A 12,170-nucleotide genomic window follows, 5' to 3' on the forward strand; every position below is an offset into this window, starting at 1 on the left:
GGCTCGTGCCGCAGGTCCAGAGACGGGGGCGGGGGGGTACCTGGCGACCTCCCTGGTGCTCCCTGTACACGCTCTGCCTCGGTGGCCCTGGAGCAGGCAGCGATGAGGGGGGCCCCCCACTCGGCTCCAGGCTCCAGGGCTGGTCCAAGAAGGGGAGCTGGGGGCCGGCGGAGGGAAGTCCCACTCCCTGGGCGGAGCCCTTCCTCCCCCACCCAGCACTGCCGGGCCACATGGCTGGAGCGGTGTCCTTGGACTGTGCCCTCCTGGGGTCACAGAGGATGAGACTGAGTCACAGACCCGGAGACACAGCTGGTGTCTGGTGGATGCTCGTACCCATTCCCCGGGGAGGGCTGAAAACACAGAGGCTGGGTGGTGCCCCAGGGTGGAGCCTGGGAGCCCCGGTTTCTAACAGCTGCCCGGTCCGAGCTGGTGAGCGGGTGGCAGGAGGGAAACCGAGGCTCAGTGCGGGCTCCCCCGCAGCCCTGACCGGCCTGCGGGGTTTCCCAGGTGGGCTGAGGGAGCCAGGGCTTCAGCCACAGGCCACGGACAGCGGAGGGCGCTGTTGGTGGCTGGAAGGGGACCTGGCCCGTCCGTGCTGGAGGACGACCTGCCCGAGTGTGTGACCGCAGCACAGGTCCCCACGGTTTTCACTGGCACCCGCCCTTGCCTCACGCCCCACGCCACGCTGCCTGTCCATCATCCGATGGCTGCGTTTGGACCGCGTGGGTGCCTGTAAGTGTGGAATGTCGAACTCCTTGATGTGGCACACCGGCCGTGGGTGTGTGCGGGCTCCCACCCTCGGAGCCGCGCGGGCCCTCGGCTGCCCTCCGCTCTGCCCACGAGGGAACAAGGCCCTTTCCGCTGTCCACTGCGCTGCCCCGGGCCCCGCGCCGGTAGGAGGCCGGCGGTGTGTGCCGGGACGGCTTTCTTATTGAACGGAGAATGCCGTCTGCTTTCTGGAAGCTTCTGTGTTCAGACGGAGGGAACCTCTGGCCCCTCCATAAACTGTGGCAAACCACGCCCCTCGTGCCCAGCCCCCCAGAGCCCGCACGGCTGAGCCTTGGCAGGAGCAGGCCGAGCCCCTGTCTCCTGGCCCCTGTACCGGCGACCTCATGGGCGGGGCCGTGGCCCGGACGTCCTCTCCCCAAGGTGAGTCACTGGCTGAGGCCGGGCCAGCTCCGAGCACCGGGTGATGTCACCGTGGTTTCAGTTTGTGATTCACGGGCGAGGGGCCCAAGTTATCCCCACAAGCGGCAAACCCAAGGCCGGGAACACTGTGGTCAGTAGTTGACCTTCACTGTGCAAACCGTCAGGGACCGTGGGTGAGGCCGCTGCCGGCCGGGCAGTAGGGCCTGTCCCGGGGGCAGTAGTGACCGTGCAGTAGCCGCCGCGGCCTCCCAGGGATGGGGGGGCCCTGCTGCGGAGGGAGCATGTCCTCAAGGGTGAGTTGTCATTGGGTTCGTCCCATTGTGTGCAGAGGGTAGAGGGGCAGCCGGGGAGCAGGTCCAGTGGGGCTTCTTGTGGCCGCGTGGTCTGCGGTCTCCTGTGTCCACGGAGCAGAGCGTGGGGCGCGGCAGCGTCCCTCCTGGGCACCCGGACTCTGGGCCTGCCCCTCCCAAGGCCTGAGCGGGAGGCCCAGGGAGGGGGCCGCCTCCTCCCTCCGGCTCCAGGCCGGCAGGGCCCTGGGGCTGCTTCTTTTCCTCCCCACAGCCCGGGGCGGGCCAGCCCCTCACCCCCAAGTCTCCCGCCGGCCTCAGGGTCGGCCTCTCTGTTTCCCGGTTTGTTTCTTTCTCTGCTTCTCTCTTGAGCGAGCCCTTACCCCCCTCTCCTCCCTGGCCCCTCTTCCCACCCCTCCCCCAGCCTCCTCTCCCAGCCCCCCGCTGAGGGACAGGTGACCTTGTTCCAGCTGCAGTGGTACTCCAGGGGCTTGGGGAGCTGGAATGGGGACAGTGTGACCTGGGAGGGTGTTATAGGCAGGACTGGCCAAGCGTGGTCCACGCGGGAGGGGCAGCCACTGTGCAGTAGGCTGGTGCGGGCCCCCCAGACAGCTCAGCGGGGGGACTCTGGTGGGGACACGTGGCAGGCCAGGCAGGACCCGATTGCCCCCAGACCGGGCTGTGCTTCTGGGCGAGTGTAATCTTGTGTTTTGGGAATGGCCGTCCAGTAGGGATGGGCGTCCAGCGGGGGGTCGGTCCCCTTGCCCGGCGGCCTAGGCCCGCAGGCGCCCGCCGCTTCCACTCCACTGGGGGCGGGACTGGGTCTGGACGCAGGGCTCCCGCGAGCAGATGTCTCTGGTTCTCACCTGTTGTGTGCTAAGTGGGGGCAGACCAGTGTCCCCTCGGGGCCACAGTCCCCCCAACGCGCCCGAGGGGACACTGTTCTCAGTGAGGCAGCCGGCAGGCGGGCCCCAGGGACTGTCAAGCCGACCTTCTGTTTTGGGAGAAGACGAACCCAGTCTTCTCATGGGCCATGACATGGGGGCGGGGAGACCACGTCAGAGGGGTAGGAGAGCTCGGACCGGGTGAGTCCCGCCCTGAAACTGTGAGTGTGGCCCCCCCAGGAGGTGGGGGTGCTGGCTGACCTCGTACGTGGCCACCCCAAGCTGGGCTGCCAGGAGTTGGGGGACGGAGAGCAGTGTCCGTGTCTGCCATTCTGGGTAATTCCACAGTGAAGGCGATAAACGAGGCCCCCTGAGCTGACCCCCACCTGGTGGGGGCAGGTGGCTGACCCCAAAGGCTTCCCTGAGGAGGTGTCATTCAGGCTCAGGCAGAGGGCACGGCGAGTACAAAGGCCCTGGGGCAGGGACCAAGTGCGAGGTGGGTGGGGCTTGTTCTGGTGGAGCAGTGACTTCACCCCCAGGTGGCAGGACAGGCTCTGCGGGAGGACGTGACTGCCACTCTGCGTCACCTGGCAGACGGGCCGGACGTCACGGGGCGTGTGTGTGTTATTAAATGCAGCTCGGGTGCTGTGGGCGCAGTGGCCTTGCGGTGCCGGCGAGTGATTGGCCGCCTGCCCCTGGGGGCGAAGCCGCTGCCCGAGGCCCGTGCGGTGGCCTGGGTGCCAGTGCCCCCGCTGGGCGGGCTCCCAGCTGCCACTGATGTGGGCCTGGGACGGGGCCTGCACATTGTCATTCCCCCCCCCACCGGGACGCAGTGGCCGTGAGCGACCTCAGAGATGACAGCCACACACAGGCAGGTAGCTTGGCGGTGAAGGTTTCCAGAACTTACCGCCTTTGCTTTTATTACAACTTTTCCATAGTAAGGTTGCGTATTTCAGTGTTAAATAATGGCTGGTTTAACCGTGTTCAAGCAAGCGTGGAGGTCTGGCCCCCCGGGGCTGGTTCGAGCCGGCTCCACCGTCCTCGTCTTAGACGCCCCTGGTGGGCGAAGGCGGCATCGCGCCCGAGTTCTCCCAGGCAGGCTGGGCTCGTGACAGGGAGGGGCTGCCAGCGGCGGAGAGCTCCTTGAGGCCTTGGTTCCGTCCCCGGACCCCCCTGCTCCCACCACCCTCGGGCCCCTGGGGCCCCGTCCCCCACTGCCCAGAGACAAGGCCCATGCAAGGGCAGACCCCCATGGGGTCCACCTGGCAGAGGCGCTCGGCAGGCAGGACACACTCAGTAAAGCGTCTGCCGTGTGAGCTGGAGCACAGTCAGAGTGGTCGGGCTTTGGGACGTTCTCACGACCCTTCAGGGGACCTTCCACCTGAGAATTGAGTCCCACCTGCGCTACCTGGATCGTGGGCACCGCCTCCCACGGGGCTCTGCTCTCCTTCCTGGGGGTAACCGCCACCCCTCCCTCCACCAGCTGCTGCGGTGTCTGTTGGCCTGAGCTGGGTCATGTCCTCCCTGCCCAGCCCTCTGCCCCCAGCCAGCAGGACGCCCCCTGTTGGCGAGCACAGGCCTTGCAGGCAGCTGGGCTCTGCGGCTCCATCCCCTGTGCCACTGGCTGAGGACAGTGGGCGTGTTCTCGTCTGCGTGCCTTGCCCATGTAGGTCTCCTTCCTGTGATGTCCCCGCACCCAAGTCTACCAGCGGCCTTGGAGACTCAGCTCAGGGGCTGCCTTCTCGCCCATGCCAGGGTCGGGGTGAAGGGCAGCCGCGTGGGCAGCGTGCCATGGCTGTGGGAGGTTCTCTCCCCGCCGCACTGCCATGTCTCCTCCTGTGGTTCCTTGTCTTCATCAGCCGAGGTTCCAGCTCCAAACAGTCAGGGACCACATTTGCTGTGGCTGGTGTTTCCCTTGGGGCGCTGGAGGGTGCTTGCGGGGGCATGGACAAGGGGGTGGCGCAGTTGGGCTTAGATGGGGGTGGGGGGTCCGTGGTCCCCTAGCCCAGGGCTGCAGATAGGGCACCTGCCCGTAGCATCTTGCTGGGAAGTGCCTGTATGACCTCGGGCGGGTCACTTAACCTCTCCGTGCCCCTGTAGTGTCTTCTGTGACACAGCGGTAACAGCAGGTTGTGGGAGGATTCAGCCCCCGTCCTAACAGGTAGGGAACGAGCAGAGGCGTGGGGAGTCCAACCACTGTTGTCTGTGTTCGTTCTTGCTCTTTCCCACGCAGCCCCGGGGCCAGGCTGTGGGCGCAGCGCGGGCTGTTTCGGGCACCCTCGGGGATTGGACCTGGTGTCTCGGGCTAACCGTAGATCCGGCCAGGTCCTCTGCAGAGCCCTGCTGCGGCCCAGAGGGGCCGTTCCCAACCCAGCACTAGTCATGAAGCCCAATACCGGCCTGGCCGATGGTGCTTCTGCAAAGCAAAGCAAACCACAGCAGGATCCCCACTGTGAGCTGCAGCGTTGTTTGCAATGGTGGGGTTTGGCTTCCGGAGCTTCTTCCAGGTCCACAGGCATCAGTTTCTGCCTATGGCCAGGGGCCTGGGTGTGTTTGGTGGCCCGGGAACCCCAGCATCACTGCTCATACCTTCAGAGCCTCAGGCCCGCCCCAAACCCCCTGAATCAGACCTGCTCTGTTCCGGGGCCATCAGGTGGCTCCTTGGCATGGCGCTGGTCTGGAGCCCAGGCTGGCGAGTGACTGCCCAGAGGCCAAAGCGTGTTTTTGTCAATAAAGTTTTATTGGCACACAGCCACCCCCATTTGTTTATGGCTTGGCTGCTTCCTGCTTCTAGGTCAGAGTTGAGTGGCTGTGACCAATTGAAGGGGTGGTGGCCCTGAGGCAGGCACCCGCTGGGCCTCACAGAGCGTTTCCCAGCTCCTGGTGAAGCCCCGCTTCTCCCACCTGGCCGCCCGCTGGAATTCCCCGGGAATTCAGACCCACTGGTGCCGCACAGATGCGGCCGAGGGTGGTCTCGGGAGACGCCAAGCTCCCCGCGGTGGGAAAGCCCCTGCCCTGCCCGGTCCCCAGCCCTGGGTGTGGGCTCCTCGGTGGGCCGAGGCTGGCACGTGTGACAGGGAGAGACAGCTACCGTGCCAGGTGGCCCCTGTGGCCAGGGACCCCTCCCCTGTCAGCCAAGCCGTGTCCTGCCTGTGCGGGGCCCTGGCCCCGGACTCCCACCTGTCCCCTGTGCCCTCCTCGGTGGGTGTCGGTGGAGAGGACAACGCTGTGTTGGAGCAGATGGAGACCCTCCCTGCCCGGCTCCCCAGCAGCCGGAAGTTCACGCGGCAGGGGGTGAGGGGATCCAGTGGCCGGGACGGGCCAGTTCAGGGGCCCCGGCTACCCATGGGGAATTGGCAGCGCCGCGGTGGGGGCAAGCGGCTCTGCCACCTGTCCCCTCCTGCTTCTCTTAAAGAGGGGGCTCTTGGGAAGGAGACTGGCCCTGGCTTCAGAGAGCTGTGGTCCCGCAGTGCCCTGTGTCCAGAGGGCACCCACAGCTGGCCTCGTGCTTGGCTGGCTGCACCCTAAATTAAAGCTACAGAGAGGATGTCGGGGTGAGGGAGCTTTGTGCATTGATGGGCAAGTGTTCCGGGTGTGGAGGATAGATACTGGGGGGGGGGGGGTGGCCCTGCCCCCACCTTCTCCATTTGCTTGGGTTTCTTTCTCCTTGGCTTGAGAACCCGTGTGCCTGGGCCCTGGTGCACACCAAGGGGCTCCTCAGTGGGTTTATCTTCATCTCACTTGGCTTGGCGGGATGGAAAGATGGTCTGGATTGGCAGCCGCCCACAGGGAGGGCTTCGCGGTGTCCGAGGGAATCTGTGTGCTGTAAAAGAAATCGGGTGGGACAGAAAGGAAGTCAGGCAGTGGTGTGGGCAGGAGCCGGCTGCTCCGGCTTCCTCTGCTGTCCTGTCTTGTCTGTTACACGGGGTCAGTGGCCTGGCACGACGGGGCCGGGCTGGCCAGCGTCTGCCGCAGCTGCCTTGCCCGCTTGGGAGGGGATGAAAGGAAGAGGCCGGCGCTGCCTTGAGTGTCTTTGATCTCCCTGTAAAGTGGGGAGAACCTCCTCCTTGCTGCCGCGGAGACAGGCTTGGAGAGGTGGCCTGAGTCAGGGACAGGCAGGGCCTGGGGACAGGGTTGTGCCCCAGGATCCCCGGTGCTCCCTCTGCTCCTGCCTGAGGCCGACTAGGCCCCTCCTGCTGCCCCACGGAAACACCCTCTCCGAGGGGTCTCCTGCTTCAGCCTCCCGTCTGCCGGCTGAACAAGGGGGGAGAATCAGTGCACAGAGTGGCCGAGACCCTCCTCTGAGGTCACAGAGTCACCGAGCGGAGGCGGCAGGAGTCGCGTGATGGCTGGCACTTTCTACACGTCACCCCACGACTCCAGCCACCCCGGACCCTGGGGTCCGTGGTCTGCGGGCTCTGTGACCCCGCACCCTGCAGCACCCTCTGCCCGCGGCCTCTTCTGGCCGACTCCCCATGTCCCCCACGCCACCCCGCCCCACGCCGCCCCAGCCTGCCCAGCCCAGGTGCACACTCACCTGCCTCCCTGGTTTCCTCTCCCCCGCTTCCATCTGCGGCCTGGTGGCGGTGGCAACAGCAGCAGCAGCAGCAGCAGCAGATGCCCCGGAGTAGCCAGGACGAGAAGGAGGAGAAGGAGAAGGAGAAGGAGGCCGAGAAGGAGGAGGAGAGGCCCGACGTGGAGAACGACAAGGAGGAGCTGATCAAGTAAGCCCAGCCGGCCCTGACGCCTGGCGGCGGGCTCTGTCCCCAGCCCGGACTGGGGCCCCGGGGGTGACCCTGTCCCCGTGGGTGAGGACATGGTGACTCGGTGTCTTCAAAGTGCCTGCCAGGAAGAGAGGCATTCTCTACTCTGTCCCTGACAGCCCCCTCACCCCCCCACCTCGGAAGCCTCCTGCTCTTCCTCCTCCCTGCCCCCCCCCTCGGCCTGCATCTCTTTCTCCAACCCTCCGGAGACCTTGCTGACTGATAGCTCATTTGAGCTCCACTCCTGAGCGAATAAACCCAGGCGATGACTTTGGAACTCTGCCCCTCATCCCTCCCCCTCCTCGGGCAAGTCTCCCGAGATGCTGGGAGGGGGATGGGATCAGAGGAGCCAGGAGGGACGAGGGATGCAGGCGGCCAGCCCCCACCTTAAAGCTGTTCGTGGGAGTCCACGCAGACTGAGGCTTGGCCCCCCGTGCCTGCCGGGGCAGAGGGAGTGCAGCCAGCCGGGGAGTCAGGCAGAGAAAGGCGGTGGGAAAGGGGCCGGGCACGGCTCGGCGCCAGGTACCTGGACCGGGCTCAGGAATGTGGTTTCATAGAACATCTGGCTGGTCTCCCCACCCCCCACCCCCCTCCGTCTCCCAGACTTCCGGGGAGGACCTTCAGGAAGATGAATGGGAGCAGAGGTGCTATGTGTGAGTGGCCCCACAGTAAAGCCTCTTTCTTGGTCAGCTTCTGGGAAGGGCCTGGCTCTGGGTATTGAGTTCCCATGCGCCCACACACACCTGGCTCGGCCTGTGTAAGACTTGCAGGGTCCACGGGGTGGCAACTTATAGGGGCGCAGCGTGGCTCCCGTACCCCCATGATGTGGCTCCGTACCCTGGCACAGATAGCAGAGAGCCTCTCTCTGGTGTGCGACACGGCCTTGCTCGCAGCAGCCAGCCCACAGCCCCACGCTGGAGGCTTGGGCAGTGGGGTCACCTGCCCGGTCACCCCCAGCAGCCACCCCTGCCTCCCTCTCTGGCCTTCAGGGAGAAGACAGACGACACCTCGGGGGAGGACAACGATGAGAAGGAGGCAGTGGCCTCCAAAGGCCGCAAAACCGCCAACAGCCAGGGGCGGCGCAAAGGCCGCATCACCCGCTCCATGGCCAACGAGGCCAACAGCGAGGAGGCCGCCACCCCGCAGCAGAGCGCCGAGCTGGGTGAGTCGCCGCTGGGGGAGGGGCGCCGGGTCGGGGCAGGCTGGACATTCCAGCTCCAGTTGAACCTGCTGTGTGGCCTGGGGCAAGTTCCCTGACCTCTCTGTGCTCGTGCCTGCCTGGGAGCACAGCGTTTCCATGCCTTTGTGGAGGGACTGGCCTGCAGCAGGCCCTGGGGCGTGGAAGGTGCTCAGTGGCCGGGCTGATTCCAGAGCCGGGCGTGTCCACGGAAATCCAGACCCAGACCGCGGTTCTGGCTTTGTTGTTCAGTCAGAAGGTCTGGCTGCACTTGGCCCACATTTCCACCAGGTGGCAGCTGCCGGAGCTGAGTAGCCAGCACCCCTATTTGGAAGGTGCCGCCTGTCCCCCGACCTTGCCCTGCCCCTGGTGGGCACCTCAGACCACTGCCTCGGGCTAGAGGATCGAGCAGCAGTTCCCAAGTGCAACCACAGGGGGGCAGTCCACGTACGGCTGTCACCTGTACCGTTTTGGCTGTTGGGGGGTCACCCACCCTCCTGCCTCTGTGGGGACCCCTGCTGCGGGCCCCGAGAGCTGGAGCTGAGGCCGCAGCCACCAGGGCGAGAGTTGATGGAGACAGTGTTTCATTTGTCACAGACACGCCTTCCCGCACACCAGGGTCTGTTCCAGGCACCCGTCCCTTCCTCCCCCGGGGAGGTCCCTTGTGCCCATTTCGAGGATGGGCTGTTGGAGGCTCAGGCAAGGGGCGTGACTTCTGTGAAGGCATGGAGTTTGTCGGGACTCAGACCTAGCCCAGGGAGTCGCAGGACTCGGGTGGCTCCTTCAAGTGCCAGCTCACCCAGGGGCCCAGGACCGCAGGGCCCCCTTCAGAAATGTGCAGGGTGGGGAGTGGCTTCCACGGAAGCTCCTCTGGACCCTGAGAGGGCTGGTGCTGGGCTGGACTGGGGGTGGAAAGTACAATGTGTTGTGCCCACACACCCACCCCGGCCTCAGACGCTAGCACCTCTGTCTGGGGGTGGACACCAGGAAGGGGGGTGTTAGCCGAGGCCCCAGAGGTGGGGGGTTGCCCGCGAGGGAGGGGCCTCGTCCCTCCTGGGCTGCTGCTCCACGGTCCCCTCCTGCCGGAATTCCCCTCCGCCGCAGCCAGCGAGTGTCAGGCACGTGTCCCGTGCCCGGCCCCGCGTCCAGGAAGCTGATGGCCCCCCAGCCCCATGCCGTCCTCCCCCCGGGGTCTCACGCACCTTGCCGGGGAGGACCTGGGCCCCCATTGGGGGGACTCAGAGGCGAAATCCAGACATGGCACCACAGCAGAGGCTGAGCCAGCTCTGTCCCTTCTGAGAAGCACGAGAGACCCCGTCCTTGTCCCAACGCATTGGGGGAGAACAGTGACCGCCTTGTAGGCGGGTTTGCAGGGCGTTTTACCACCAGGGACACTTGGCCAGGACTGCAAACAATTTTTCTTAAAGACTTTGTTTATTTATTTTTAGAGGGGAAGGGAAGAAGAAAGAGAGGAAGGGAAACATCAGTGTGTGGTTGCCTCTCATGCGCCCCCTACTGGGGACCTGGCCTGCAACCCAGGCCTGTGCCCTGGCTGGGAATGGAACCAGCGACCCTCTGGTTCACAGGCTGGTGCTCATCACCAGCAAGGGTTGGAAACCTTTTTCACTGTGATGGTTGGAGTGGGGGGCCTCTGACCTCTAGAGTGTAGAGGCCGGGGGTGCTGTCAAACACCGTGCAGTGCCCAGGACAGCCCCCCCCCCGGCAAGGAGTCCACCCTCAGGCCGGCCCCCAGCTGCCCCATCCTCTGTTGTCACCGTGCTCCCAGGTGGGCCACCCCCTTCCCAACCAAGTGCCTGGAGAGGCAGCTCTGTCGGTCCCCGCCCCAGACTGCCTCAGCTTCCTCGTCTGTGAAATGGGGCGACCGCGCAGCCCCAGCCCCACGGATTGTGCAGAGGCTGGCCTGGCACGCGCCGTGCGGCAGAGACGGAGAAGGCGCCCCTTGGTGGCGCTGCCAACTCGCACTGTGCCCCTTTCCAGCCTCCATGGAGATGAACGAGAGCTCCCGCTGGACCGAGGAGGAGATGGAAACCGCCAAGAAAGGTGAGCGGCCCCTGCTCGCGTCCGGTCCTGAGGGCCGAGGGTGCGGAGGGGAGGGCGCCGACTCCCCAGGCCTCGAACCGGGGCGGCGCTGCTCCCGGGACGTTCTCAGATTGGTCGCTGGGAGCCTCGGTTTGGCCCTCCAGAACATGGGTCTGTGCGGTCACAGCTTCGGGCTCCGCGGGGCGTCCCCAGTGCCGTCCGGTCAGAGCCCAGATGCAGGCAGCCTATGCCGTGTGCGTGGCCGGTAGGCAGCGGCGCCCTGTGGGGTCAGCACATCCTGGCCCCATGGACAGCAGCGGCAGCACACCTGAGCTTCTCCCGGGGTGGGGTGCAGAGCCCCACTGGGGTCAAGCTGTCCCCCAAGGGCAGGGGGTGGCTGGCTGTGGAGTGCTGGGGGCCAAGAAGCCCGCAGCAGGCTCATTTGCGCTGGGTCCTTAGCTTCCTGGCTCGGTGACCTGTTCCCCGACCCTCAGTTCCCCCCCGCCCCCCCCCCCATGTGTGCCTCGGTCAGTGCGAGGATCCCGAGAATGGGTGTTGGGCTTCCAGGACTGTGCTGGTGTGGCCGTCCCATGTCCTGGGCGCCTCCAGCCAGGTCCCACCACCCGTGCCCGGCGAGGGGGCTGTCGGCCGGCACAGCACCCATGGGGAGGCAAGGCTGGTGGCGGCTCTGCGCTGCATTTTGCCCGCTCGCTCACGGCGACCTTGACCACAGCCTGGAGCGGGGCTCTTGCTTCTGTGGGCCGAGCGCTGCTGGGACCTGCGGCTGGTGTCCGAGGCCCCTTTCGCCAGCCTCTGCGCCCACTCCTCCAGGGAGCAGGCAGAAAGGGGGCAAACGGTCTTTCTAGTGGAGGCCACAGAGTCGGGCGCGTGAGGCTGAGACACGGGCTGCCTGCCGCCCTGCGCCCACCCCGACCCTGAGGACGGTGTGCCGCGGGGCCCGGTGTTCCAGAAGCTGAGCAGGCCCCTCTTTTGGGGCTCTGGTCTGGGCAGCTGCTTTCCCAGGCCCCAGGTGAGGCGGGCGCTGGACCCTCGGCCTAAGGCCCTGCTTCCCGTGGCTCTAAGGGGCACTCACAGTGGGGGGGGGGGCATGCATCTCATTGCTGCTGTCAGACCCTCCAGGGGTCACTTTTCCTCTGTCCTCTGCGTCCAGCTGGCTTCCATGTGCGGTTCACCGTGGCATGCAGGAGGCCTTCTGGAAATTGTGATTTTTTTTTCCCGTTTAATGTGAGTGGATACACGTAAAACGGCCCATGGCGACCGTTTGCAGGGTATGGTTCAGGGGCTGTGAGTGGGTTCACAGCACTGGGTGGCCGTCCCCCTCGCCTGTGGGGCCTGCCCCTACCGCGTCCGTGGCGCCTGGCTTCTCCCAGCCGCGTCGTGTTTCCGAGGCGTGTGTGGCTGCTTCGTCCCCTTTCCTGGCTGCGTCACACTCTGCGGTGTGGACAGCCCAGTCGGTCACCTTCCTGCGTCCATTGGTGGGTGGATGTGGGGGTCGTTTTCACCTTTTGGGGACAGGACTGGTGCTGCTGTGAGCATCACTGTGGAACGTGTAGGCTCTTAGCCTCCTGGGAGGCCACGGGGTCTTGCCATTGGCAGTGACATTGTCCCGGCACCCACCTGCGGGGGGGAGGAAGGGTCCCCCACGCGTGTCCCAGGACTTCCTCCCGAGCTCCCACGGCCTCCCACTCCCCACAGCGTCCCAGGTGTCCCAGCCCCGAGCCCCCTCTTCTGCTGGGGAATGGGAGTCATCTGGTGGCAGCTGCCCTCTCTCTCCTTGGGGAAGGGCAGACCAGGGACGGGGAGGACGGCGGGGCTGACTCACTGCTGAGACAGGCGCACGCCCCGGTGT

The 12,170-nt window shown here is 65.9% G+C and overlaps 1 protein-coding gene across 22 annotated transcripts in view; it reads left to right on the top strand.

The window, feature by feature from the left end:
- NCOR2 (nuclear receptor corepressor 2) overlaps positions 1 to 12,170 on the top strand; it is a 155,532-nt gene that overhangs the window by 90,960 nt on the left and 52,402 nt on the right. For 21 of the 22 annotated variants that reach the window (XM_053669670.1, XM_053669669.1, XM_053669679.1 and 18 more), the window contains 3 exons: positions 6,914 to 7,044; positions 8,073 to 8,245; positions 10,259 to 10,321. In XM_053669670.1, the coding sequence (XP_053525645.1) occupies positions 6,914 to 7,044; positions 8,073 to 8,245; positions 10,259 to 10,321 (367 nt within the window). The remainder of the gene's footprint in view (positions 1 to 6,913; positions 7,045 to 8,072; positions 8,246 to 10,258; positions 10,322 to 12,170) is intronic. The other variant, XM_053669676.1, reaches the window with a different exon arrangement.

Source organism: Artibeus jamaicensis, unplaced genomic scaffold (assembly GCF_021234435.1).
Source record: "Artibeus jamaicensis isolate MK-2021 breed Jamaican fruit bat unplaced genomic scaffold, CSHL_Jam_final contig_525, whole genome shotgun sequence".
Taxonomy (NCBI): Eukaryota; Metazoa; Chordata; class Mammalia; order Chiroptera; family Phyllostomidae; genus Artibeus; species Artibeus jamaicensis.